The 26,389-nt window shown below is 44.2% G+C and overlaps 1 protein-coding gene across 1 annotated transcript in view; it reads left to right on the top strand.

Moving 5' to 3' along the window:
* Nucleotides 1-26,389, top strand: part of cacng6b (calcium channel, voltage-dependent, gamma subunit 6b) — a 67,228-nt gene that overhangs the window by 10,750 nt on the left and 30,089 nt on the right. The window contains 2 exon segments of the mRNA XM_028821353.2: nucleotides 19,648-21,566; nucleotides 21,569-21,851. Coding sequence (XP_028677186.2) covers nucleotides 21,492-21,566; nucleotides 21,569-21,851 — 358 coding nt within the window. The 5' untranslated portion in view covers nucleotides 19,648-21,491.

The raw sequence follows: 26,389 nt of genomic DNA, 5'->3' as shown, positions 1-26,389 counted from the left end.
ACTCATGCTTTACAACTGGATGATCTCTGGCACTACTAGCTGACCACTTCAACTCTGAAATGTTCAAGAAATTCCAAATAAGCAAATGTCTGGTTTACCGGTCAGGTGAGTGCTGCCTGCTCACTCAGTGGAGTTCTAGAATCCTTTGTACCCCTTTAGTATCCCCTTTAGGACATCAACCCTCTGTTAGCATTTTCAGTTGTGTGTAGTCACTTTGCCAGATAACTCTGCACTCCTAATGGCTGGGCCCTTCCAGGCCAGTGGGGCTCTCAACCTTACTTGGTGTCTCCACTTATGCCTCGGCTCACTGTGTCTTGAAATGAACTGAGGGATTTGACAAGGGAAGGTGCATCATGATATTAATGGCCATTAAGCATCTGGGACCTGTGTCACCACTGGTGTCCCATCCACGGTTAGCTCCTGCCTGCCACACTATTCTGCTGGAAAAGGCTTCAGCCACATTACAATCCTAAATTGGAATAAACACTTTTGGGAATTCTTGAATATGCTGTTAAGAGCCTGATTTTCACCTTCTTTAATGAGAACATCCTGTGTGGAAGAGGCTTTATACAGCAAGTGGGAAGTACTCACCATGTAAGTCGCTATATACAATAACAGCACCTGATCATTTATTGAACAATCACAACCTCTCATATTCAATTCTGAAGTTGAAAAGTGCTCAGTGTGAAGGTGCTATACAGTGCAGTGACACAGCAGTCAGCACAGTGGCCTCTCTCAGCTTCAAATCTCTCTGTGCGGAGTTTGAACCTTCTCCTTGAGCACCTAGGGGTCCCACCACCCTAGAGATGGGTGCTTCAGTGTCTCTGGTGTGTTCTGGGTGAGTGTGTGTGGCTGAATAAGCCAAGATAGGCTCTAGCACTCCATGGGAAGTGGCTTCAAAACACAAACAAGAAATTCCTTTTTATAAGGGAGATTGTGCTTACCGTTTCCTCTGGTTTCCTCCCACAGTCCAAAGACATGCAGGTTAGGTGCATTGGCGATCCTAAATTGTCCCATGTGTGTGTGGGTGTCCTGTGGTGGGCTGGCGCCCTGTGTTAGCTGGGATTGGCTCCAACAGACCCCCGTGACCCTGTAGTTAGGATATAGCGGGTTGGATAATGGATGGATGGATCGTGCTTACCTTCAAAGGTGCTATATTGGTCATGGACTGATGAATTACAGAGTCCCAGTTTATAAAGGGAGAAAGAGCTCATTGAAAGGCATAATATACAATTAATTGTGCTCAGCATACATAATAAAGATCAATACGTTACTGAATCATAAAGATGTGTTGTGTCAGTCTGGTAGAGAGTGCCATTCACATACATCTACCTGCAGTATACTGTATATAACTCTGTGATGGCCACTTCTTCTTTTTGTAATTATTGTGTTTGTTTTGGTAAGGGGGTGCCAAATTTCTGCGTGGGACGACTAAAGTGTTATCTGTCTAATTATCTAATATAGTGCCTTCTCACAGCTGGGTGTCTCTTTAATATAGAGCCTTTCATATGTACAGTATATATTACACTAATCAGGTGCTTTTCATAGCGCCTTTCACAGCTATTTGTCTGATACAGTGCTTTTCAATGCAATCTATCATACTGAGCCTTTCATATTCATGTATCTATATAGTTATTATACTATGCCTTTTATATCTAATATGGTGCCTTTCACATCTATCCATCATATAGAGCCTTTCATATGTATATATCTAACTAATACAATGACTTTCATATTTGTTTATCTATCTAATATATTGCCTTTCACATTCATTCATTATATACTGCTTTTCATATGTCTATTATATAATGCCTTTCATATGTATATTTCTAATATAGTGCCCTTCATATCCATTTACATATTATGTTTCATTTCTTACTTACTTAATAGAGTGCATTTCAAATCTATCTACTATTACATAGTGCCTTTCATATCTACTTATTTTATAGTGCCTTTCACATCTGTCCATTACATAATGCCTTTCATATCCATCTATCTAATAAATTTCCTTTCACAATCATTCTTCATACAGTATATATCTATCCATTATAGTGCCCTTCCCATCTATCTGTATCATATAGTGCCTCTCATATCTACCTCTACATCTATGGAAGCCTAATGCAGTGACCAGCTGTTTAATGTACCAAGCTAGTGACATCAGACATGGCTTGCCATGTTGTGGCCACTGGATGAGCCCATTTAATTTGTCTTGAGTCACTGTCACTCCTCACTGTACGGCAGATCGTACCTCATAAATGCAACCCTGCTGGCATTAAGCAGGCTGCTGAAAGACACAGAGACGTTCAAGTCGAGTGCTGAGCCGCCTGAGGTGCCGGGACAGAGCTCTACCAAGCACAGCTTCAAGTTTCTACAAATGGATGTGCTGGCATTGTCATGTCTGTCGTTGTAATTTCTTTCTTTCTATTTCAAAGACAGGCTTAAGTAAATCGGAGCGAGAGAGAGCAATCTGCCGTGCGCCCGTCCGGAATTAATAAGACTGAGGAGGAACAAGTGAAGCGTTTAATGAAGAGACAAGCTTTTTGACAAAGTTCCTAAAAGAGGCAGGCTGCCTGTCAATCAGAGCAGCGCCCTGAGCTGTCTGTTCAGACGCTTATCACAAATGTGACGGGTGAAACAAATCAGAGGGCACATGATGAGATGTGCGGGGTGCAGCCAGAACCCTGGAAATGGGCTTCTTACAAGGTAGTGTCCCAAAAACCGGTGTCACTAGGATGTCATCTCAGGTGGACATTTGGCTAAGTACTGATGGCAAATTAAGGGGGAAATTAGCTAAAAATGTATTTTTCCAGCTTTCTCATTGGCTGGGCAATAGACACCCACTACACCTCGTCCCTTGCCCCCTGTAGCCATGCACCAGTCCAAACATCAAAATACAGGAATCAGACTGTGGCACCACCTTACAGAAAGAGGAGCTCCACTAGAGGGCACACTCATTACACAGCCCTCTAGGGGGTGTAGTTGGGGGGCAAACAGAAGCTACAAAGTGGCCTGCTGGGTTCTAAGAAGCACCCCTGTTGAGTTTTCATTTGAATAATCCTTAAAACTGAATTATTCTCAAAGACACCATTGGGGTTGGGGGGGATGGGGTTGGGCACAGATGGAGATTACCCCAGCAGCACTGTATGCGAGGCAGGAGCTGACCCTGAACAGGGCACATTAATGTGCCCACATTCACACAGGGCACAGTAACCTAAACTAATTCTTTCAGAATTTGTAAGGAAAACCCACATAGACATAAGCAGAACATGCAAACTCCACCCCAGCAGTGACTAGAGCAGGATTTGATCCCAGGATTTCAGACTACTGCACCAGCCTCAAGCAAAACAGAAATAGTGCCCAATGGTAGTAGGCCATTTTGCATACTATAGAGTAAGCAAATTATTAGATTTGCATGTTTAATGGCCTCTAGAGGGCAGCACAAAAAGCTAAACTACAAAAGATGACCTGCCAGGCAGGGTCCGGCCGTAATGACCATAAGATGCAGCGGCACACCCAGAAGTCCTCCCTGACACGTCAATCAGCTGTCCCAACAGATGTATGAATCTGTGAGGGCCAAATCACTGATTTTAATGAAGCCCCATGTATTGCAGAGTATGCTGCACAGAGGGGCAACGATGGTTGGTGGATCCAAAGGCGGACTGGCAGTTTCTGCGACAGTGTCAAGGTCAATAATTTATGGTGTCACATACTGCTGCGCATCTTGGACTGCTTGTCACCACCTTCCATGGCTGGAACAGGGGGAGAATTTCAAATTTTGTATAAATCGATTCTTATTCACTGATACCTACTGTCAACTTAACACACAATCCGACTCGCGTCACTTGCAGCTACAGGGAGGACTGGCACCAAGGTTATTCAGTTGACCATTATAGGTTACAGTGGCTATGTGAGCCCTGTGATAGACTGGCACCAGTCCCAAGGAGCCTGAAGTGTGTAAACAAATTACAAAATGAGTAGACTGATGGACTACCTCGGGTTGGACTGCTTGAGGGTCATCTTGAGTCTTCTTTTTTTGGACTGAAAGGATTTACACCTGGTGTTGTGTCGTGCGATCACCTGTGATGTTAAGGGTCTGTTTAAGTATGGGACTTCAAGGAAACCCTGTCATTTTGTGTTAGATGCAATGATAATAAGGACAGCAGACATGTTGTGTTCCACCTGGAGGCTAAATGGCGGATGAGCCAGCAGTTACCATTGCGGTCTGACCCTCCTCTCTGAGACTTCAACCCCTCCTGACCACTAGAGGCCACACAGTCCCAGTAGGAGCCGAATGGAATAGTGAGACACCAGGAGCCACTAGGTGGAGCCCTGGCCTGTTGACCCGGCTTATTTATAGTAAGGCCATTGAGCCACAACTGGACTTAAAGACCACTGCAGGCCAGGGGGTCATTAAAAGTGGAACTGGGAAGAGATGAAGAGGAAGGCAGGAGGACGACACAGAGACACGAGACAGACAGGGGCCATAGCTTGCTGTCCTCTGCTTGTTAGACAAGGGTTCAAGGCAGGGGGAGGCAGCACCAGGGAAGGACTGTTAGTGTGTTAATTTTTTGTAGTCTCCCTTTGTTCATATTAAAGTCTTACTTTTCATCAATTTTGGGGCTACAATGGCTCCCCCTATCATTTATAGTGTGTGTACAGTTCTTTGAACACATCAAGTCTTGATACAAGAGGAGGTGTTTGACATCTGTAGGATCTGGAGAAAAATGCTTATATAGTGCCTTTCATGTGAAATCCAGCCACACTGCATACATCAGATGACAGTGACTTGTCTTACATCGTGTATTTCAATTGTTGCACAGTTGACCAACCCCCCCAAATCATGTACTTTGAATTTCTCGTGTTGGTGCACTCTGGGAAAGGCGTTGTATGGAGAAAAAGTCTGAAGACCTTCAGGTCTTTTATACAGTGTCAACCGTTTGGGGTGCTGATTACAAAAAACAGAAAGTTAAGACCCTTATCGGGCACTGTCTGTCCATGTGGAAACATTCTGATGGAATTTTCTGGCGCCTTTAACATTTCAGGGGATGTTATTTGCCCCATACAGCAGGCAGTGCCATGTGAATTCTGACCAAGATGGGTCATGCCTTGTGATGGTAAAATGGGGCTTTTAAATTAAAACACACTTACTGCTTATGAATAGTTACAGGCATTATACAATTAAAACACACTACATCATTTACAAAGTTTTTTTAGTGAATCTGAAGGTGTCGAAGCATCCCACTTCTTATCATTGATGCCTGTGAACTGTATGTGCATGAAGGGCGCTATATTGTCAGCAGAGCAGGTCATCCATCTGAGGCTAAGCATGTTTGGACCTTGGCCAGAACTTGGATGTGAAACCATCTACGAAAAGCTTCGGTTGCAGCTTGAAGAGGTGTAGGTGAGGCCAGCAGGGGGCGCTTATCCAGTGGTCTGTGTGTGGACCCCAGGGCAGTGACAGGGACACTGTGCTGTTAAAAATGGGACTGTCCTTCAGGCGAGATGCAAGACCAAGGACCTAACTCTCTGTGGTCATCAAAGATCACTGGGCATCTTTTGTAAAGACTAGGACATTTATCAATGCTCTGGTTCAAGTGCCCCCCACCGCCTGGCCACCTTTCCATCCCCTATTGATTAATTAACTATTTCTCTTTCTTCCTTCACTGGTGCAAAATGGCTGCCATCATATCATCCAGGTGGACGCTACTCATTGGTGGTGGTTGAAGCGGCTGCCCGCTTCTACTCTAGAAAAGTGCTATATAAATAATTCATTATTCAAATTAAAATGCACTTGTCATTTATAAATGTTTTTAGTGAATCTGCAGATTTGATTTCCCATCATTGATGCCTGAGAATTGAATGAGCATGAAAGGTGCTCTATAAAAGGAGCATTAATATTGGCTTTTACAAACGTGTGACATATTTTAAGTTCCCCAAATCATTTCCAGCTGTGGTGAACGTGTCCCGTTGGTTAATTCTGCTGCCCCTCAGCTCCTGATAGTGTATGGTCTGCAAATTCTCCCCATTTACTCCCAACATTGTGGGGTCTGTATGTTCTCCTTGAGTGCTCCTGACAGTGTGGGGTCTGCACATTTTTCCTGTGCACTCCTGACGGTGTGGGGTCTTCATGTTCTCCTCGTGTGTTCCTGACGGTGTGGGGTCTCACATGCTCCCCATGCTGGAGGTTTGTCTCTTACATCCCAAAGATGCCCCTGCCATGCTGATTGAAGACCTGAGGCCCACCCTGAGCTGGATAAGAAAACAGATGGACTGACGGATGGGAGTTAAGGCTGCATTGCGCCCCCTCATGGAAAAATGGCAGCACTGAAAGAAACTCATGGGAATTTTATTGGAAACGTTTGTATTTCGCTACTAATCTGTTCTTGCCGAATGTAAAAACGATGCAAGTCTGCTTGTGTTCATTTTGTCATTCATTATAAAAAGTTTCCGCTCCTTCTCCTTTCCTTTCTTTCTTCTTTTAAATCTGTACACAATTCTGATTGGAGCTTCGCCTCTGCCGGCACTCGATATAGCAAACTTATTGATATGCAAAGCACAGTCAGTTCTGCAGATTTTTGCTGCCATTAAAATTCATGTCATGAACGAGCGCAAGAGGAAGGGAGAAACCAAGTGAAGGAGAGTGGGAGGGAGAAGAGATGGCCTCGCCGGCTGGTGGGAGCTGGGACACAGGGGGGCGATGGCGGCCATGTGAGAAATGAGAGCTGAAATGGTGTGTCAAGGGGTTGGGGGGTTAGGGGGGGGGGGGGGGGGGGGGGGGGGGGGGGGGGGGGGTGTACGAGGAGAACGCAAGTGAGGGAGAGCAAAAACCCCAGATTGTCATGGCCAGCGTGTCGCTGCCGGCTTCTTGGCGCAGACTCCGAGCGGCTTCGATTGCGGAGAGAGAGCAGTGTGCATGCTGGGGGTGGTGAGGGCGTCACGAAAGCCCATCCCCGTGGAAACGGAGGGTCTGAGCCAGCGTTTGATACACAAGCAGCAAAAACAGGAAAAAAAAAAAAAAAAAAAAAAAAAGGAAAGCTTCTCTTCAGTGGTGGGGGGTGCAGGCCTTCGGGGGGCTTTGCCATAGTCTGGAGAGGATCTGCTCAAAGTCTAATTATATGAACAGATGAGGAAAGGTGCGCATACTGAGACAGGGGAGGGGGTGCTGTCTCCCAGTTATCTTGTGAAAAAGACAAACATGTTTACATTGACTTACAATGATCCCACCGCAAACACACGCACACACCCCACCACTGAGTAAGGATGATCAGATTATCACACTGCGCCCATTTATTGCTCTTCACTCTTGGCAGTCTCTAATGCCAGCCCATCCTCCACTGCACTTGTATATCTCCATTTGAAATATTCGATCATTTCGCCCGTCTCTCTGACTCCGCACTAATTAGAAACATTAGATCTTCCCTCATTTATCCACTCAACCACTTTCTGGACCCCCTTTTCCATTAAAGCGCAGCTGGGAGCAGGCCAGTGCAAGACTAGTATCAGCCATCACTGGGACACAAAGTCCCGATTTGTGCTATTTGTACTGTTATCATCATTATTAATATTTCTGATAGACCCCCGCTGTTGGTGATCACATCGGGCACAATCAGAAAATGGATTTATTATTAACAAATGGGCATTGTGACCAACAGGCAAGGCATTAGATGTGTTTGCTGTGGGGAAAGGCATCTGCCATTTAAGTGTTATCCATCCATTCATTTTTCCTTCTTCTCATATTATTATTATTAATGTTGTTGTTGCCCATCTACCTGTCCATTTTAAAAACTCACTTCAGTTTAGAGTTGTGGGGTGCTACAATGACTACTGCTGTTATTATCCATCCATCGATCCATCATCCAAACCCACTAATCCAGAGCTGGTTCACAGGACCACTGGAGCCAGTCCCATCAAGGAATTGGCACTAGGCAGGAATGATTTCTGGACAGGGTGCTGACCATCGCAGGGAGAACACTAATATCTTCTTCCATATCTTTCTGTCGTATGCATCTTATGTTACATCCATCACCTGCATGTCCTCTCTCACCACATCCATAAACCTTCTCTTAGGCCCTCCTCTTTTCCTATTCCATGGCAGCTCTATCCTTAGCATCCTTCTCCCAATGTACCCAGTATCTCTCCTCTGCACATGCCCAAACCAACGCAATTTCGCCTCTCTGACTTTGTCTCCCAACCGACCAGCTTGAGCTGACCCTCTAATGTCCTCATTTCTATTCCTGTCCATCCTCGTCACACCCATCTTTAACTCTGCCACCTCCAGCTCTGTCTCCTGCTTTCTGGTCAGTGCCACCGTCTCCAACCCATATAACATAGCTGGTCTCACTACCGTCCTGTAGACCTTCCCTTTCACTCTTGCTGGTACTCGTCTGTCATAAATCACTCCTGACACTCTTCTCCACCCACTCCAACCTGCCTGCACTCTCTTCTTCATTTCTCTTCCACATTCCCCATTACTCTGTACTGTTGATCCCAAGTCCCAAGTATTTAAACTCATCCATCTTCACCAACTCTACTCCTTGCATCCTCACCATTCCACTGACCTCTCTCTCATGCACACACATGTATTCTGTCTTGGTGTTCCTACTGACCTTCATTCCTCTCCTCTCTACAGCATATCTCCACCTCTCCAGGGTCTCCTCAACCTGCTCCCTACTCTACAGATCACAATGTCATCAGCAAACATCATATAATACTTATAAATATCATACTTGTATGCCTCCAATAAAGGCTTCGGACTCCCTAATTAGGAATCCCCATTAACTCTTTTCTCCTCTAAACTCTCCCACTGGTGTATTTTATTTATATCAATGAGCCCCTCCATCATCATTTCCTTATCTTTTAACCCTCTATTGATATTATTTAGTGACTTATACCCCACTGTTAATTAATGTTTCCATTTTTAGAGCTCTCCAGTAATTTCACTTTAATTCTTAAACTGTGTTGTTATCTGACTTCCACTCACTACCATTCGACATGTATGGCTCATGAATTTTGAAGCCCCCAAACACCCCACCACTTAACACACGAGTTAGGCTGAAACTTTCACATGTCTCTCAGATTGGTGGCACCATTCTGTCATGGAGCAGTGGTGTTAGTCCATTATGAGGTTGGGGCAGGGCAGGTGTGTGAGCTCCTCATGGAGATGGAGAGCAAGTCCATTACATTACATAGCAACAGGGGTGGACCAATCGAGGGGTGCAAGTCCATCACACAGCAGGGTCACCGATGCAGCAGCAGTGTTAAACCCTCACAGAGTGTGTGTGTGTGTGTGTGTGTGGGGGGGCACTAATTTATCAAGGAGTAATGTGTGAGAGCTCATCACTGACTGGAGGCATGGTGTGGGGGGAGTTAGGCAATGCCATAGCAGTTGCACTAGTTGGTTATGTAGTAAGCATTTTAAGATGAGGTGCCACCTGTAGTCACAACATTGGCTCACCACAAGGTTGGGAATGCCAGTCCATTATAGTGGATTATCATATAGTAGTGGGGTAATCCAACATTGAGTGGACTATCAGAAAGATGCACTAATCTATCACTGAGTGGGGATTTTAGTTCATCATGGAGGTGGCTGCTAGTCCTTCATAGAGTAACAGTGTTAGCCTATCACAGAAAGGGGGCGCTAGCATGTTAGTCCATCAAATCACAAGGCTGCAGTGATAGCCCATCACAAAGTGACCGTGGAGGTGTTAGTCCATCACATAGCAATAATCACTAGTGAGTCATGGGGGAGGGGGGCGATTTGGGGACTAGTTTATTATGGAGGTGAGGCTGCTAACCCTTCATGCAGAAACAGCTTTAGCAGCTCAATGACTTGGGGGTCTTCTATCAAGGAGGTGGTACGAGAGCTCATCATGGAGCAGGGGTTTTAATCCTTTCCAGAGCACAGCTCTAGATCCATCTCAGAGTGAGGTAGTAACTGATCCAGGAGTATGTTTGCCATGTCATGGTCAGCTGGGGTTTTAGGGTATCCAAGGCCAAGAGGCTGTCATGGAGCAAGAGCAATCACAGGGCAGGTAATGCCATGAAGTGACACAGTTGGCACATCACACAGGTGGGATGTTTATCCATCACAGTGCAGGGTGTTGGTTCTTTACCAGGTTGGTCCACTACAGGACACTGTGGACTTACAAAAAAACAAAAAACAAACTTATCAGCACTAGAGATAGTCCAGAGGAGAGCAAGTATGCAGATTAAAGGACCGTGAAGTAAAAACTAGGAGGACAGACTGAAGGAGTTGAACCTTCTGAGTTTAAGCAAGCAGAGATTAGAAGGGGGCACTATTTGTAAAATAAATTCTTCAACAAGAACACGGTTGGAAGTTTGTTAATGCATATTTTGTACAAATATTAAAGTTTTTCTTCACATGGAGAACCTCAGACACATGGAATAAACTACAAAAGTAGTTTGGGGTCAGAGTACGATCTTAGGGAGCTTGAAATCTGGACTTGATGTTATTTTGGACAATCTGGGTAAGTTTTATTGGGCTGAATGGCCTGTTCTTGTCACAATTGTTCTAATTAGGGTTTTACAATAAGATGGCAGCCTATCCTATAATCACAGCATTAGCTCATCACAGGGCTGGGGAGTGGTAGTCTATCATTGCGCAGAAGTGCCTTGGATTCCATCATAGAGTGCAGACATTACTTCACTGCAAGGGAGGCTCACTAGTCCATCATGGAGTGAACGTTTTAGTTTAACATGGAGGTAAGGCTGCTAGCCCATCAATGCAGAGGCAGCATCAGCCTATCACAAAGCGAGATACTAATCCATCCTGGATTGGGATGGCAGCCCATCATGTAGCAACTGCATCAGCCTATCACTGATTGGAGTGCTAGTCCGTTATGCAGCACAGGTTGTACTCTATCATGTAGTACAGGTGTCAGTACATTGCAGAAAGCTCATCAACCATGCATGTACCCTGATGCGGGTTTGGTCTACCGTGGGAAAAGGAGGTCTTAGTCCATCGCAGTATAGGAGTGAGATTGTCTTATTTATCGCATAGCAGGGGCACAATTCCATAATGGAGCCTGTGACAATGCGGGTTCGGCTCCATGCTCCCCTCTTCTGTTAGGGAGCCTTTGAACCCAACACCGTCGGTAATGTCACCGATGAGCTAGACAGTGAGGCAATAACAATGAGCAAGGGGATGATGTAATAAAATAAAGGTGCAAAGTGCTTTTATTTAAAACAGTCAAAACAGTGTCCAAATCAAGTGCAGTCAAAGTTCAATAAATAAATAATCCATAAAACAAGTATCCAGTGGGGTTAAAACCATCCATAAATAAATCCTTTACAATCAGAGGTTAAAAATGCAGTCTCTCACTCCCTTGTTATTCTCCAGGCCCACTTCCATCACTCTCTCCCCGGCTCACCCATTTCTCTCTCAGCCGGCGGAGACCCAACAGCCACGAGCTCCTATAGTCAACCTCCATCTTGGCCTCCAAACGGACGTCACTGCCAGACCGTCGAGGTTGGCTCTCCTTCCGTGATCTTTCGCGCACCCGTAGTCGCTCCTCAGATCAAATGGGAGGACACCTCTCCTGCTCACCCCACTCACGTGCCTTCAGTGGGGCAAACTAGCCCCGGAGCACATTGGCCAAACGCTCCTTAGCGGGGCCCCAGCTCGTTCTGTCTCTACTATAGGTGGCCAGATCCTCTCACCTAGACTGCCTTTTCTCGTCATTTAACCTCTATTGTCAACATTTTCTATCGATTCTTACATTTCTCTCTCCCCATTTCTCTATATATGCAGAGAGGACATGGCAGCTGCAGCACATTAGCCCCAGGAACAATCACGGATGTGGCAGTCTCTCACCTGCACACTTGGGTGAGAAACGCCCACACCGCAGATCGCCCTGTGGCTCGCTACAGCCACCACGCCCTCTCCTTAAGCCGCAAGCGCGGTGATTATTTATTTAAAAACGAACTGGCCTTTGCTGGGAGAGCTGTGGACCCATAACACTACAGAGCCAAACTTTTAACTGATGGTGCTACACATTGTGATGCAGCAGTGTTAGCCTTTAATGGAATTAGGTTTTAGTCCATCATTATGTAAGGGTTTAAGTCCGTCACTCAACATGTGCATTAGTCCATCCCAGTGCAAAAGAATTAGTCTACCATGGATGCTAGTCCTTTATGAAAGTCATAAAGCAAATCTGACAGCTCATGACCTACAGGGTTAGTCGTCCATCATATAAGAGGAGCACCATTCCATCATGGTGCAAGGCTGTTAGTTCATCTTCTTTTGGGTTATTAGACCATTAAGGAACATGGGTAGTAGCCCATCATGGAGAAGAACATTAGAATCAATCTCATTCAGCGCGATGCTCCAGAATAACATCAAGTTCCTATAGCGTACCATACTACTCGGTAATTTACTCCATGTGTCTATAGTTCTATATGTGAAGAAAGGAACCAAAAAACAGATCGAGTAAATTTACAAGTAGTGTGGTATAGAATCGGACTTTAGGGACCTTCAAGTCATGATTCTACAATAGTTTGTAGTTGGGTTTTCTGTGACAGTTGATTTTTAATATAGCATGCCCCCCTTATCAGGAGTGTTATGTCAGACTGCCCCCCAGTCCACCATGGATTCTCCTGGCTCTCCAGATCTTGGGCTCCTTCTGGCTCAGCACTCTCCCCCCACCCCAGACTAAGAGTTACTGATGCGAAAAACGTTTTTTGTCTCCAAGGAGCATCTGACAGCTGCAGCTGATCCGGCGCTCGCGGCCCAGCGGACACCCAAGGAGTCACTTTTTTTTTTTTTTTGCTCTACCGGACTCTGAAGCTTTTCCTTTGCCAGTCCTGCCTGTAATTTGCTTTTTGGCTGCTATTAATGCACACATGGCTGCCGGGTGTTGTGGATGAAGCTCTCTTTTGTGATGAGTTCAATCCCCCACTGGTCCATTATGGAGCAGACACATCAAGCAAATGAGAGCTGTGATGTGGCGAGTGGGGTGAGGAAGACATGCCAGAGGGAGACTGGCTGGTGCAGGTAATTCAAAATAAACGTTCCCGAAGGAAAGATTTTACACTAGTGTGAAGGACTCAAGCCACCTCGCCATCTTATCACCTCAGACATTTTTCATAAAAATCTTGGGGCTCAATTTTCTTCTCTTTTCAAAGTCCAACAGTGGTATTCAATTGATATATTTTTGATATACGCTGATACTCAGAGCCTCAAATTAACTGAATCTGCAAGCCTCTGGAGTGAAAACCAGAGTACCACATAAGCACGAGGAGAGCATGCAAACTCAAAACAGATTGTGATAAGGCTAAGGTTTGAACCCAGGACAAGGGAACTGTGAGGCAGGAGTGCAAAGCACAATCAAGCTACAGGGCGAGTCAAAAAGACGTACCATATTTCAAACGTTTATTCTACAAAAATGCTACAAGATAAAATAAATTTCATTACGACACAAGAAACATACACAAAATAGATTTTTTTTTTCACTGTGTTTTAAAAATGATGTCTTCAAGGTGGTGGCTCTCATTAGCGATACACTCTTCGAGATGATTTCTGAACGCTCGCGTGACTCGTTCGGCCATTTCAAGGGGAATAGTGGAGATTATGTGGCGAATAGCGTCCTTGAGGGCTTCAAGGTTTTGAGGTCTGTGTGTGTATCCCGTCAATGTGAGAAGAAATCGCACAGAGCAAGATCAGGCGAACTTGAAGGCCACCTGACATCACCACACCACACAGGGAGATCAGCTTCCCAGGAAGCATCTCCCGCAAAACTTGCATGGATCTCCATGCCATATGAGCTGTTGCTCAATCTTGTAACCAGGCATCCACCACATCCATTTCTTCCAGGTGGGGCCGCAAAACGTTCTCTAGCATTTCAATATAACGTTCTGAAGTGATGGTAACCGTTGCTCACCTCCTCCTCAAAAAAGTAAGGGCCTTCAATGCCAAATTCTGCAACGGAGCACCAAATTGTAACACGCTCACTGTGCAGGGGTCTCTGATGAAGTTCACAAGGGTTGATTTCAGCGCAATATCGAAAGTTTTATTTACGCAGCCATTCAAATGGAAATGTGCCTCGTTGCTGCATATGATGATGGCATCTCAATGAATGCTTTGCAGAATGTTCGTGCACAACTCTCTACGGCTCTCCCAGTCTCTCTCAGCGAGTTCCTGCATGGATGGAAATTAAGGTCCTCATGCAAAGTCCTCCTCAAAGACGTGTTTGAAATGCCTAAGGCAGAAGCATGTTGGAGCGCTGAATGTCTAGGAGACTGCAAAATGGATGCCCTTACAGGTTGGATGTTTTCAGGCATTCGTACAGTCTGAGGACGGCCTGGAGATTTTCTGTTCAATGTTGTACCCGTCTGTCTAAATTTAGCCACCAACTGAAGAATTGTTTTCTGATTTGGGACGTCACCGTTAGGAGGAATGCTGAAGTGCATTCGGAAGGTGCATTGTGTAGTGATGATGGAGTCATTGTTTTTGAAGAACACTTCCGACAGCGAAAGCAACGGTGCACACCGGACCAAGGCATGTTAGGGACTGAAAACTACAAGGGATCGCCTATCAAAGGACCCCCCACACCCAATCCACTCGGCTGCCTCTACCTCGCGCAATGACCTTGAGAAATGTGGTACTTCATTTTGGCTCACCCTGTATTATACACATGTACCGGTAGAAGTTTGGCTCAACCATGAAGTGTACAGCACAGCTGCATCACATCTCCAAGTACCAGAGTACACAAGTACTCAAGTGTCACAACAAAGGGTCTGAAGTCTGGCTTAGATGCATCTTGTTCTATTGATCAGACAATGTATTAGAGGCATCTCAACAGAGGAGCTCACCTGTGGTCATTTCAAATGATTGGACATGGTTAGGAGAGGCACATACTTGTCTATAGGAGTTCCAACAGTTGTACAAAAACCAAGCCATGAGGTCGAAAGAATTGCCTGCACAGCTAAGAGACAAGGTTATGTCAAATAACAGATCTGGGGAAAGCTACAAAATATGTCTGCAGGATTGAAGGTTCCCAAGAGCACAATGCTCTCCATAATTCTTAAATGGAAGAATTTTGGAACATGCATGACTCTTTCAAGAGCTAGCCTCCTAGCAAAACTGAGCAAGGACCTTGGGTAAGAGAGATGACTAGGAACTCAATGGTCACTCTGGCTGAGCTCCACAGAACCTTGTATGGATAAAGGAGAAACTTCCAGAAGGACAGCACTTCAACAACACTCCACTGATCTAGGCTTTATGGCTGAGTGGCCGGGCAACAAATGAAAGCCCACGTGGTGTTTGCAAAGAAGGCACCTAAAGGACTCTCAAGACAATGAGAAACAAGATTCTCTAGTCTGATGGACCCAAGAACGAACTTTTTAGCCTTAAAGTGCATGTCTGGGGGAAAGCAGGCTCATCATCTGTGCAATTCCATTCCATTGGTGAAGTATGGTGGTGGCAGCATCAGGAACCTGGAGACTAAGCAGGGTTAAGGGAACGTTGAACGGAGTTTTTAAAGTTGGATTGTATAGGTGCATGCAGCGACGAATCACTTCACACAACTGTTCCTCAAATTAGCTCATGTTTTCTTATCTAGCACATGCACAGGACCGAGTGGTCACAAAATCCTGGAAGCATGCAGTTGTTAACACAAGGAACCACACATCACGACAGCTGACAAAAGTTGTCACACACACCGTAATGGACTCTTGCAGCAACACACCAAGTATAAACAGCCTTTAGTGCCCTAGCCAAAGCCCAGACTTGAACCCAATCCAGCATCTCTGGAGACCTGAAACTGACTGCTTGAGAGGATCTGTAGAGAAGAACAGCAGAAAATCCCAAAATCCAAGCATGCATAGCTTGTGGCGTCAGACAACAAATGACTTCAGGAAACAACTGCTGCCAAAGGGGCTTCACCAAAATACTGAATACTTGTGTCAGTGGGATAGTTTACTTTTTTATTTTTAATAAATTTGTAAAAAAAATGATTGAATTATTTTTTTTAGTATTGAATATTGCTTGATGAGGAAAAATATTAAACGATTTTAGCATAAGCCTACAAACATAAGAAAATGTGAAAAAAAAAAAAGTGAAGGGGTCTGAATACTTTCTGAATCCACTGCTCAAGTAACTGTGTGAACGTGTGTGTGGGCATACCAGGTGTGTGCATGGGCGTCTATCAGTGTGCTTATAGCCGTGTATTAGCATGCAGGTGGATGTACACATACAGTAGGTGCGCATTTATGTATATGTAAGTATGAGTAGTGGCGCTTTTAGCATGAACTCTGTAGTGGGCCATGACAGACGTTCCCTATGTGTGTGCCGACATCCCCAATGTAAACAGTAACATGCCTAACCAATCTTTGGTTGCTGTTTGACTGGGAAAATATTTAAGTTTACAAACCTTTCATGTCAGAAAAATAAATCTTAACAATGGGGTGCTGGTGCCAGGTCTGTCTCGACTAGCATCAGATCATTGTGATACCCTCTGGCATTGTCATCACCTGACAAAACACAGGCATAAAGATTTAATTTTAAATAAAGTAAGAGCCTCACAATCATCCATTGCTCAGGAAAATCTCTTGGTTATGAACTTCCCGAGATGAAATGGCAGCACCTCAACTTTAGAATCAAGTGGACTGAGGTTAAAAAAGGACAAGCAACAATAACATGGAGAGAGCATGCCGACGACGCACACCACATAACTTGTAGCCGCGCCAATTATTATAAGGGCAGGTGTGTGCTGGTCAGTGTACGGCCAGCAAACAATTAAAAAAAATAATTACTACATACATACTGTACATGCTTGTTTTACTGCACCAGGACTCTCATCAGACTGCTGCCTTCTTTAACATGGAGGATGGAGCACATATGGACTTCCTTGGTGTTTTTTATTTCAAAGATGCAGAATGCTGTGACTAGCTAATAAGCAAGGTAATAGTTAGACTCAACCTCACGGATTCCTTTCTTTCTGAGACACATTGCTCATTGCAGAGGAGGACAAAGCTCCCCATAATCCTGAAATGGACAAGTAGGTTGAAAATGGATGAGGCAGCTCGGGGAGTGCAGTGATTTGCTCCTGGAGACTTGGATGAAATCACTGCCCAGTAACAGTCTGTGCAAAGTTTGCATGTTCTCTCTGTGTTTGTGTAAGCCTTTCTCCTGGGACTCTGATATTCCTCAAAGACTTACTGCTGCCCTATCCAGGGTGGGGTCCTGCCCTGCAGCTCATACTGCTAGAACAGGAAATCGACTCCCTCCAGTAACACAACTGATTTTAATGATAGACGGATAACAGAACTCTGCTTTGGCCTATGGGGCTGTAAATGACATATGAAGGAGGTTCTCTAATGCTCAACTGAAAACCAGGCCATCAGTCTTCTTAATGCAATGTTAGCAGTGATGACCCTGCACATACTACAGTTCAGAGGGTGTGGGTCACAGCCCCAGAGTGGACAGCTGTCCCAGGGTGCTTATTTACTGACTGGCCCATGCTGGGAAGACGAGTCCTCCTTGGAAGGAAAGGAATCTGCACACAGGCGGTTTGATATTCCTCTGAAGTCCAGTTCTAGACCCCCCATGATTACTGCCCTTCCCGTCTCTTTTTTTGTTGATTTCCTTTCCTCCTGCCCCACTGTTCTGCTGTTTTTATACAATTCAGCTTAGCTCAGAACAAGGTCAAGAATTTAATGCCAGCAAAAGTTTCATTCATCCATCCATCTGTCCCTCAATCCATCCATGCATGAATGTCAGTCTTACCCTCTGCACCTCAGAATTATTTCACAGGTGGCAGAGTGGTAGTGCTGCTGCTTTGCAGTAAGGAGATTGTGGGTTCGCTTCCTGGGTCCTCCCTGTGTGGACAGCGCTTTGAGTAGTGAGAAAAGTGCTATATAAATGTAAAGAATTATTACTATTATTATTAATTAGAAATCCATCTAAGGCTAAACATGCTTGGAACTGGCCATTACCTGGAAGGGAGATAACCTACAAAAAGCCTGAGATGCTGTTGAAAAAGGTGGCAGTAGGCGCCTTCACGGAGGTCTGCGTGTAGAACACAATGTTCTAGTGCATTGACAAGAACATTGTGCTGTAAAAATGAGCACTGTCCTTCTAATGAGATTTAAAGCCAAGGTCCTGACTCTCTGTGGTTATTAAAGACCCCTGGCTATCTTTCGAAAAAGACTAGAGTGATTCCCGGCTAACTGTCCACCATTGCTTGGTTATTCTGTCTCAACACCCATCCCCTGTCCCTTATTGGCAACCTTCTTTCATCATCACCTAATAGCTTAATGTGGGAGTGAGCGTACTGGCATAAGAATGGCTGCCATCACATCATCCAGGTGGATGGTACACACTGATGGCAGATGAAGTGGATCCCCACTGTCAAGGTTAAAAAAACCACTATATCGATATAATTATTGTTAATTACATATCCTATCATCCATCAATCCGCCCATCAAGCCATCTCTCAAATCTATCCATTTAGCTCTCACTTCAAATCACTCCTCCACCCATCCATTCTTTCATCTATTTTTTCAATCTGTCCAGCCATTTCTCTGTCAGTCCATCTAGCCCTCATTCTTTCCATTCATCACTGTCTCCCTTTCTGTTTATTCACTCATCCCTCCATGTTTCCATGTGTCTTTCTATTCCTCAATCCAACGATCCATGTGTTACGCTGTTCCACCCATCTATTTTCCATACCTGTATTTTTTTTTTCCAGTATCAGGTGATGGGCAGCAGAAAGCATAAATCACAACCCCACCCAGAAGCGGGCACCAGTCCACAGCAAACACACTATCGCATAGGGCAAATTTAGACGAGCCAAAAAAAGTACGTAAGGGTTAGGTGTGTGAAGGGAAACCCACACAAACACAAATAGACGACTCCATGCAGATGGCGCTGCACACTGTCACTACTGGAAAGGCTTCAAAATGAAATTAAAAAAAAGGAACACATCTCTTCTTTCCCGATTCTCCATCCCCCCTGCTCGTGCACCCCCACCTCGACACTCCACATCCTATCTAGTTGCACACCCACCCCACCCCCACACTCTAAACTTCCAAAGGCAGCTTGATTAGATTAACAGGTGCAGTTTAGTTTTGGCCGGGGCGTGGGCCTCTCCTGTGCACTCACTCACTCACACACACACACTCTCCCTCTCTCTCTCTCTCTCACTCACTCACGCACTCTCGCTCGCTCACTTCAATGCCCTCCTCTACTTACCAGCTGAAAGGCCATTAACTGACGTGCAGACCAGTTTGGAAATCCCTTCATCCCTCTCTGTCGGAGCGAAAAAAGCAGTCAGTGTTCCGCCTGGAGAAGGAGAGAGCGAGAGAAAGAGAGACTGAGAGAATCATTGGTGAGTGCCGAACGACATTTATGCAGACACCACAGCCATGATTGGTGCACAGATGTATTTATAAATTTTAATATTTCTGGCTTTGCCACAAACTTCTGCATTTTAATGGACTTGTGGGTGGTGGTAGGAGTTGGAATAGGGGGAGGCTTCACATGATCCCATTTGCTGCTTCTCTATGCACACTTAAGCACAGCCCCTCTGCAACTCCACCCGCTACCCTCTTAAAGTCCGATATCTGAAAGCTTTACCACAAAATAAATAGTAGATATAACTTGATTTTTTTTTTTGTCTCTTTATGCAGTGGTCCTAGATTCCTACCTCGGGGGCCCAGCTTCCAGCTCACCTTTCACTCATTTGGCCATCTGGATTCCTGCAACGTGAAAGAGACGCCCTTCCCCAGGAGAATGAACCTAACTGGTGTTACACCAGCAGTGGGAAGAACTGAGAGCGGTACCAGACCGCTGCACCCAGGAGCTTAACCTCAAGTGCACCAACGCGCCCCCTTGCACTTCTGCATTCTGCTTTTACTTGAGACGTGGAAATACAAAAGAGGGCAACCTAAAACTGCCAGGACAGTTCAGTGAAATAAGAGAAGTGAAGTCCAGCCTGAGGAGCAGGCCACAAGGGGAGAAGGTGTGAGCAGAGCTGTCAAGGAATGATATGAGACCAGGAGGAGTGGAGATCTTAAGGGAGACAAAGAAGGAGAAGACGAGGACTTCATCCAGGGCGGCAGCACAGGGCACAGGAGGGCCTGCCAAACCATTACTGATTTTTTTATCAGTTAGTTCTTAAGTCTTTTTTTAATTGACTCCCTATATACAGTTTTGGATCAAAAGGATTTGTTCCATCAGCTTTCACTCTAAATGTTGCCTGCTTCAAATGTTTATTTTAATCGTTAATTAATAATTGGGCCTAATTAAAGGGTTCATCCTGTGGGGTGACGTGCACATTTACCTCTCCTCACACGGACACTAAAGAACAGCTTGCTTTTTTTACTTTTACATGACATCCATTCACGTTTTGCTATTTTCGTGTAAATGGTTGAGTCATTTATTTTGACGAATGGGCAGAGTTACCTTACGCTCATAAAAATTTATTATAGCTAAGCTTCTGTATTATTTCGGCTTGTTGCTCACTTTTATGTAATCATATTGTCACTACTAAACCACCATTTTTTGTTTACATTTTTCAGTCATTTATTTTCATCAAGGAGCAGTTTCGCTTCTGCCCAAAAACTTACTTTTATTTTAGATGAGCCTCAATATTATTTTGGCTTGTCGTGGACTTTGACGTAACTTAACTTTTCATTATTGTCACCCTGATGCATTAATATTTCTCATTTTCTTGTGTAAAATTGAAGTTAATTCTTACAGAGGGGTGGAGTTTACTTTTTGCTAACAAAACTTTTTCAGTGTTTATTATAGCAACATTATTGACTTGTAGATCAATGTTACGGAATACAATTTTTTAAAATTTTAGTTAATTTGTTCATCTTCTCTACATACAGCTTTATTTTTATTATTCATTACAGCTAAGCCTCAGTATTATTTTGGCTTATCGCTGAACTTTACATAACTTTTTTATAATTGTTACCGTTGTTACGCACATCTTTTTGTGTGTAAACTTCTGGGTAAATAATTTTTAGTAAGGGGTGAGGTTTAGCTAATGCCCATAAAACTTTGTTTTTAAACTTTACTATAGCTTAAGTTTCCACATTATCTTAACTTACTGCTCACCTTTACATTTAACTTTTGAGTTTTGTTAATCCTGATCCATTCACATTTGGCTTTATTTCAGTAAAACTTTAAATAATTAATTTCTACCAAGGGGCAAAATTTAGCCTATGCCCAAGAAGCTTTATTTCTGAAGGTAATTCTAGCTACGCCTCTGTATTATTTTGGCTTGGCCCTCTCTCATCGCTGTCCTCTCTGATTTACTCCACAACTCCTGGTCTGTTCTTCACCAAGCGAGGCTCTCTTCATCTCTAAACTTCACCAACTTTTATTTAGTGCGCTAAACCTGCCCACCTCCACCTGACCTTGGCACACCAGCTCAAGTCAGATTTAGGCAGGAGCAGCTGCTTACCCCATTCTCTAAGAACTTTCACAGAACACCGGCCCGTTGGCGAACATAGCAGAAGTTGCAATGTGGTCAAACTTCTTCATGCAAGAGGAAGAGTCAGGTGGAGGTCGTGGAGGAGCAGGAGGGGTCCGAGGGGGGTTTCAGGACAGGAGTCAAACGGGGCTACCGGCAAATCAGGCCTTACGGACAGCCAAGAAGGCAAGATCAAGCTGGCTTTCTTTGTGGCCATTGTGGGAGTTACTCTCACTGTTTTGGCAGTGGGAACAGAATTTTGGGTGGAGCTGAGCCCACCCAAGAACATGTACGATAATGAGACGTGTACATACATCCACTACGGTCTGTGGAAGAAGTGCCTCAAGAAACTGTGGGTGTCCGACATCGACCAGGAGAGAGACAGCTGCGGGCCAGCAGATCTGGCAGGAGGTAGGACCAAGGAGTTAGATGTCCATAAGTGCAGAACCAGGAAATGGACCAGAAATAGAAACCACATGAAAGGCTAAGGGGGTTTGAGATGACATCAAGTTTGAAAAGAATACTGACTACAAGGCTACTCTATGATGTGGAAATGGGTGGTGTTGAGGTCCACACAGGGTGAGGTACAAAGGACCATGGCAAGCCAGAATAGCATCAATAGAAAGATATGTGGAAATAGAAAAGGGGAAGGGGGGGGGGGGGGGGTAGAGGAAAGAGAGAGATGGGGAGGACTAGGATTCATTGTGCATGCCCAATATGAACAGTGTCTGGGACCATGAATCACTAAAGAACATCAGTGTAGTGAACTGGAGTATGCTTGGCATGTATGAGATAAGCACTGGACAGAACTGTTCTCCTTTAGGAATGTCCATGGACCACCAAAGAACATTGGAGCAAAGGAGTCTGGTTCTTTAAGAAGGTGTGATATAGTCACTGTAGAGGGTGTAGTCTTCCAAGCATGTTTGAGATGAAGATTGGGTGGGATTGTGGCCATCAAAGAATTTCAGACCAGAACATTTATAGTTGGTTGCGAAGCTGTGACCATGTCTTACACACACACTGTAGAGGGCTGGAAAGGATTGTGGTCCACTGGAAATGTCCATGATAAACATTTTAGTGATTGTTGCTTAGGCAGAACCATCATTAATGCTGCATGTGATTTTGCTTCACTGTGTTTATTAAACATGAACACTGAGTGAGACTATTGTCAACTAAACTGAGATAAACACCAGAATGCACTGGATGCTGCCCACCTGGCACATCTGAGATGATTACTGGGTGGAACTGTGGTCTTGTGAGGATGTCCAAGAGATTGGTAGGAATGTTGTCCACTAGGTGGCTCAAAGAGTAATGTGGACTGTGTCCATTGAACAAACTTCTGGCAAATAGTAGAGGTTGGCACTCACACCAGTAGATTCAGGGGTAGTTTCTATCCATGTGTGTACACTGTATACACTATGTGCTACGTACACATGAAAATAACCTTGACTTGAGCATATCAAATGAGAACATTCTAGAAGGATGTGGTCAACTGGACATGTGTGCCATGAGCATTATGTACGACTGTTGCTTACTAGGCATGTCAGAGATGAATTTTGGTTATGTTTTCCGTTATGTAGAAGAACAAGACCTAATGGTTTATGCACCCCCTAAAATAAGCAGGCTTCATAATTAACTAAGCAAAAGCAGATGTACTGGTGTGGTGCAACACTGGGGGGTCATTCCATGTGCACCCTTGCAGCCACTTAAGCCCTGTTACATTAGCTGATCTATTCCCGGAAGAAGAATCTCAAGTGGTTTCTGTCAAGATGAAACAGCAGGTGACCACGGTTGGGTTCTCTGTTGCTTAAAAGGCATATGACTGACAGCCAACAGCACAGCATTCTGGTAAAAGATAAAACTCTCCATGCTGATATGAGGGTAAAAAAATAGAAATGTATGAAACTGGCATTAAGGTGTCAAAACCTGAAAGCACAAAGGCCTTGGAGAAATGAGTAGCAGTAAAGTGAGGTGGGCAACCAGTGACTGAACCCATGTTGAAGGTAATTCTGACCATGGAGGACTTTCATGGTGTAGCCGCACAGTGGTATTGACAAAAATATTATCTAAATAAGTAAATAGATATGCAAACAAATAAACGTATTGTGAAAAGTGACAATAAATAATGCTACATGGACATAAATTGTTAAATGTTTTTTGTTACTAAATTTTTTATGTATTTAATTATTTCTTCATTCATTTATTTCAGTGACACCACAACAACATGAAATATGGCTGGAAATAAAACTGTCATTTTCACTCATCAAACCTGAGAAGTCTGGCTCTAGCAAGTACTCTATTATGATTGGCGTCAGTGAAGCGCATGCTCAGAGTTGTGACTGTGCACCTCTATGGTGGACACAGTACTAGAGAATGTCGCCCAGATCTGCTGTATGAAGCGGCTAATTTTAATTCATTAAGCCCAGAATTCATCAGACTGTCAAAGAGTCTGCATCTGCTGTATTTGTGGCACCTGATGGGTGAAAATTTATGTCCACTCTACTGACCACTTACCAATCAGAACATGATACTCACTAGCGCCCACCTTCTCAACTTTAGCGAGTGAAAATGGCAGTTTTCATTTCAAAATTTACTTAATTTTCTGTGTGGAGTCACTATAATAAATAAATTAGAAATAATTAAATACATAAAAATAAACAACAAAAATACTTCTAATCATATATGCTTGCATATCATTTTGTCACTTATTTGTTTAATGCCACATTTCACAATACATTTGCATATTTATATATTTAATGTTGTCCAGAATATTCCTCCATACAGTGTGGGAATTGGGAAAGATTTAAAAAGAAAGTCGACAGTGTTGGAGAGGAATGAGGTTAGAATCTGCTGGAACTGAGAAAAAAATCGATTCCCAGTCAGAGATCCAAGAGACAAAGACAGTGAGCAGAAGGGCCTACCAATAATAGCATCAATTTGGAGAAAGAAACAGACAAGAATGGGCCAAAGGGGTATAAGCTGTCTGAGCATGTTTGGAATCAGAAAGAGATCATTAGAACTGAGATCAAAGGAGCTGAACCAAGATGGGACAACTCGAATGACTGCAACCAGGCCGAAGACAAAGTCAGGAAGAATAGACAAGAGTAGGTGGTAGGTGGCAAAGGTGATAACCCAAAGAGCTGGCCAGCAGTGTATGGTACAGTGGCAGATCAAGTATGGATGGTCACCAAAATCTGGTAGAACTTTGTTCAGGGTAGAGGCCAGGTGGACAGATCAGTGTGAACTTGGCCATTACAGGTAGCCAGCAATCCACAGCATAGATTCACAGATATGGGTAGTCAAAGACGAAGACTACCGAAACAGGGCAGAATTCTGTTTAGGACAGAAATCAGTTGATCAAATGGAGAGTTTAGTGGTGTATGTGGAATGACTGATGAAGAGATTAAAGGATGTCAAGGCACAGAAGTTGTCGAGAGCATGTGGTGTAGATATAGAGTTGATCAATCAAGTATGGATAGTCACCAAAGCAGGACGTTGATCAGTTCAACACAGAGGTCAGGAGAACAGACCTGGAATTCAATTGGGTCCATAGTGAAGATGGAAAGATGGACAAAAAACTGAGAAGGAAACAGATACCAGAGCCTGCCAGTAAGGCTTCATCTTCTTGTGAGTGTGGGCTGGGTCAAGGAAAAATAATAGGAAAATACACCAAAGAGACACTGGATTGTAATGGGTTCAAGATGCAAGTCAGAGAGGGCATAGTTGGTGAAGATTTCATATGAGATGTGAAAGTGGGTATCGTGACATAGCTGTGGACAGACAGGTCAGATATGATGAAGAGAGAGAGAGAGAGAGAGGAGAGTGGATGAAACTGAAGGGTGAAAAGTTGGGCCGACCATGAACTGGCCAATAGCAGGACCGGGGTGAAAGGACAATAGAGATAGTCAAAGACTGGATGGACCTGTGCACAGAAATGGTCAAGGAAGAAGCCAGAAGCTTTAAGCAAAAGAAGATTAAGAGGAGACACGGATGAAACGTTTAAAATAATGAAGGGAATTAGTTTAGTGGATCAAGATGGTGACTTTAAAATAAGTTCATCAAGAACACCGGGTACATTTGGAAACTTGTTAAGGGTAAATTTTACTCAAACATTAGCACATTTTTCTTCACAAAGAGAACAATGGAAAAAGTGACCAAGTATTGCGGTAGACATTAGGGACTTTCAAAAATAGACGATGTTTTTGAGAAGAATTAAGTTGATGGGACTGGCAAGCTTTGTTGGACTGAATGGCCTATTCTCATCTGGACTGTGTTTAGCATTGGAGTACTAATGGTGTAGTCATAGTGGAGTTGCCCATCAGTGGTGGGGTGGTTAGAAAGACAATGCCGGAGGTGCAAATGGAGAGTTTCAGGGAGCATATGGACTTTGTAAAAGCAGGTACGAATCAGACTGAAACAATCAGGAGGCCGGAGATGCCCATTTTGGGCCTGTGATGTTAATAGGAGATGGCAGGAAGTGACCCTGCGCCAACCATTTATGATACATAGGTCAGTGTAATTAAAAAGAGACCGCGTGTACCTCACTGACTCTCTTTGCTGACCACCTTGGGTGCATATCAACACTGGCTGCATCCCAAGGTCCTCTAGTGGGTAGCTATATTCTTTACCAGTCTCCAGCATTGGAAGCTGTGGGCATTTATTTTGTTCTGCTATGAGAGGGGAAGAAGAATAGATTAAGGATGTCAAAATCAAAGGGGTTAGGGAGGGAGGGTGTAACATGCAGCTCTAAAGTGCTGCATCGTATTGAGAAAGCCCTGACTCGGGCGAGGCCACCCCCAGCACTGGCTGACCAAAGGCTTTCTCAACAGCATCTACAACTTCAAAGCCGAGTGGAATGTGTCTCTCTAACAGTTTAATCACTAAAAATAAACGTCGCCGGCTACACTCAGCTCAGCCGAAATATTTACAGCCCACAAGACTCTAGGAGG

This window comes from Erpetoichthys calabaricus, chromosome 16 (genome assembly GCF_900747795.2).
Source record: "Erpetoichthys calabaricus chromosome 16, fErpCal1.3, whole genome shotgun sequence".
Taxonomy (NCBI): Eukaryota; Metazoa; Chordata; class Cladistia; order Polypteriformes; family Polypteridae; genus Erpetoichthys; species Erpetoichthys calabaricus.
Note: the sequence above shows the minus strand (reverse complement) of the source record. Positions and strands in the feature narration are given on the sequence as shown.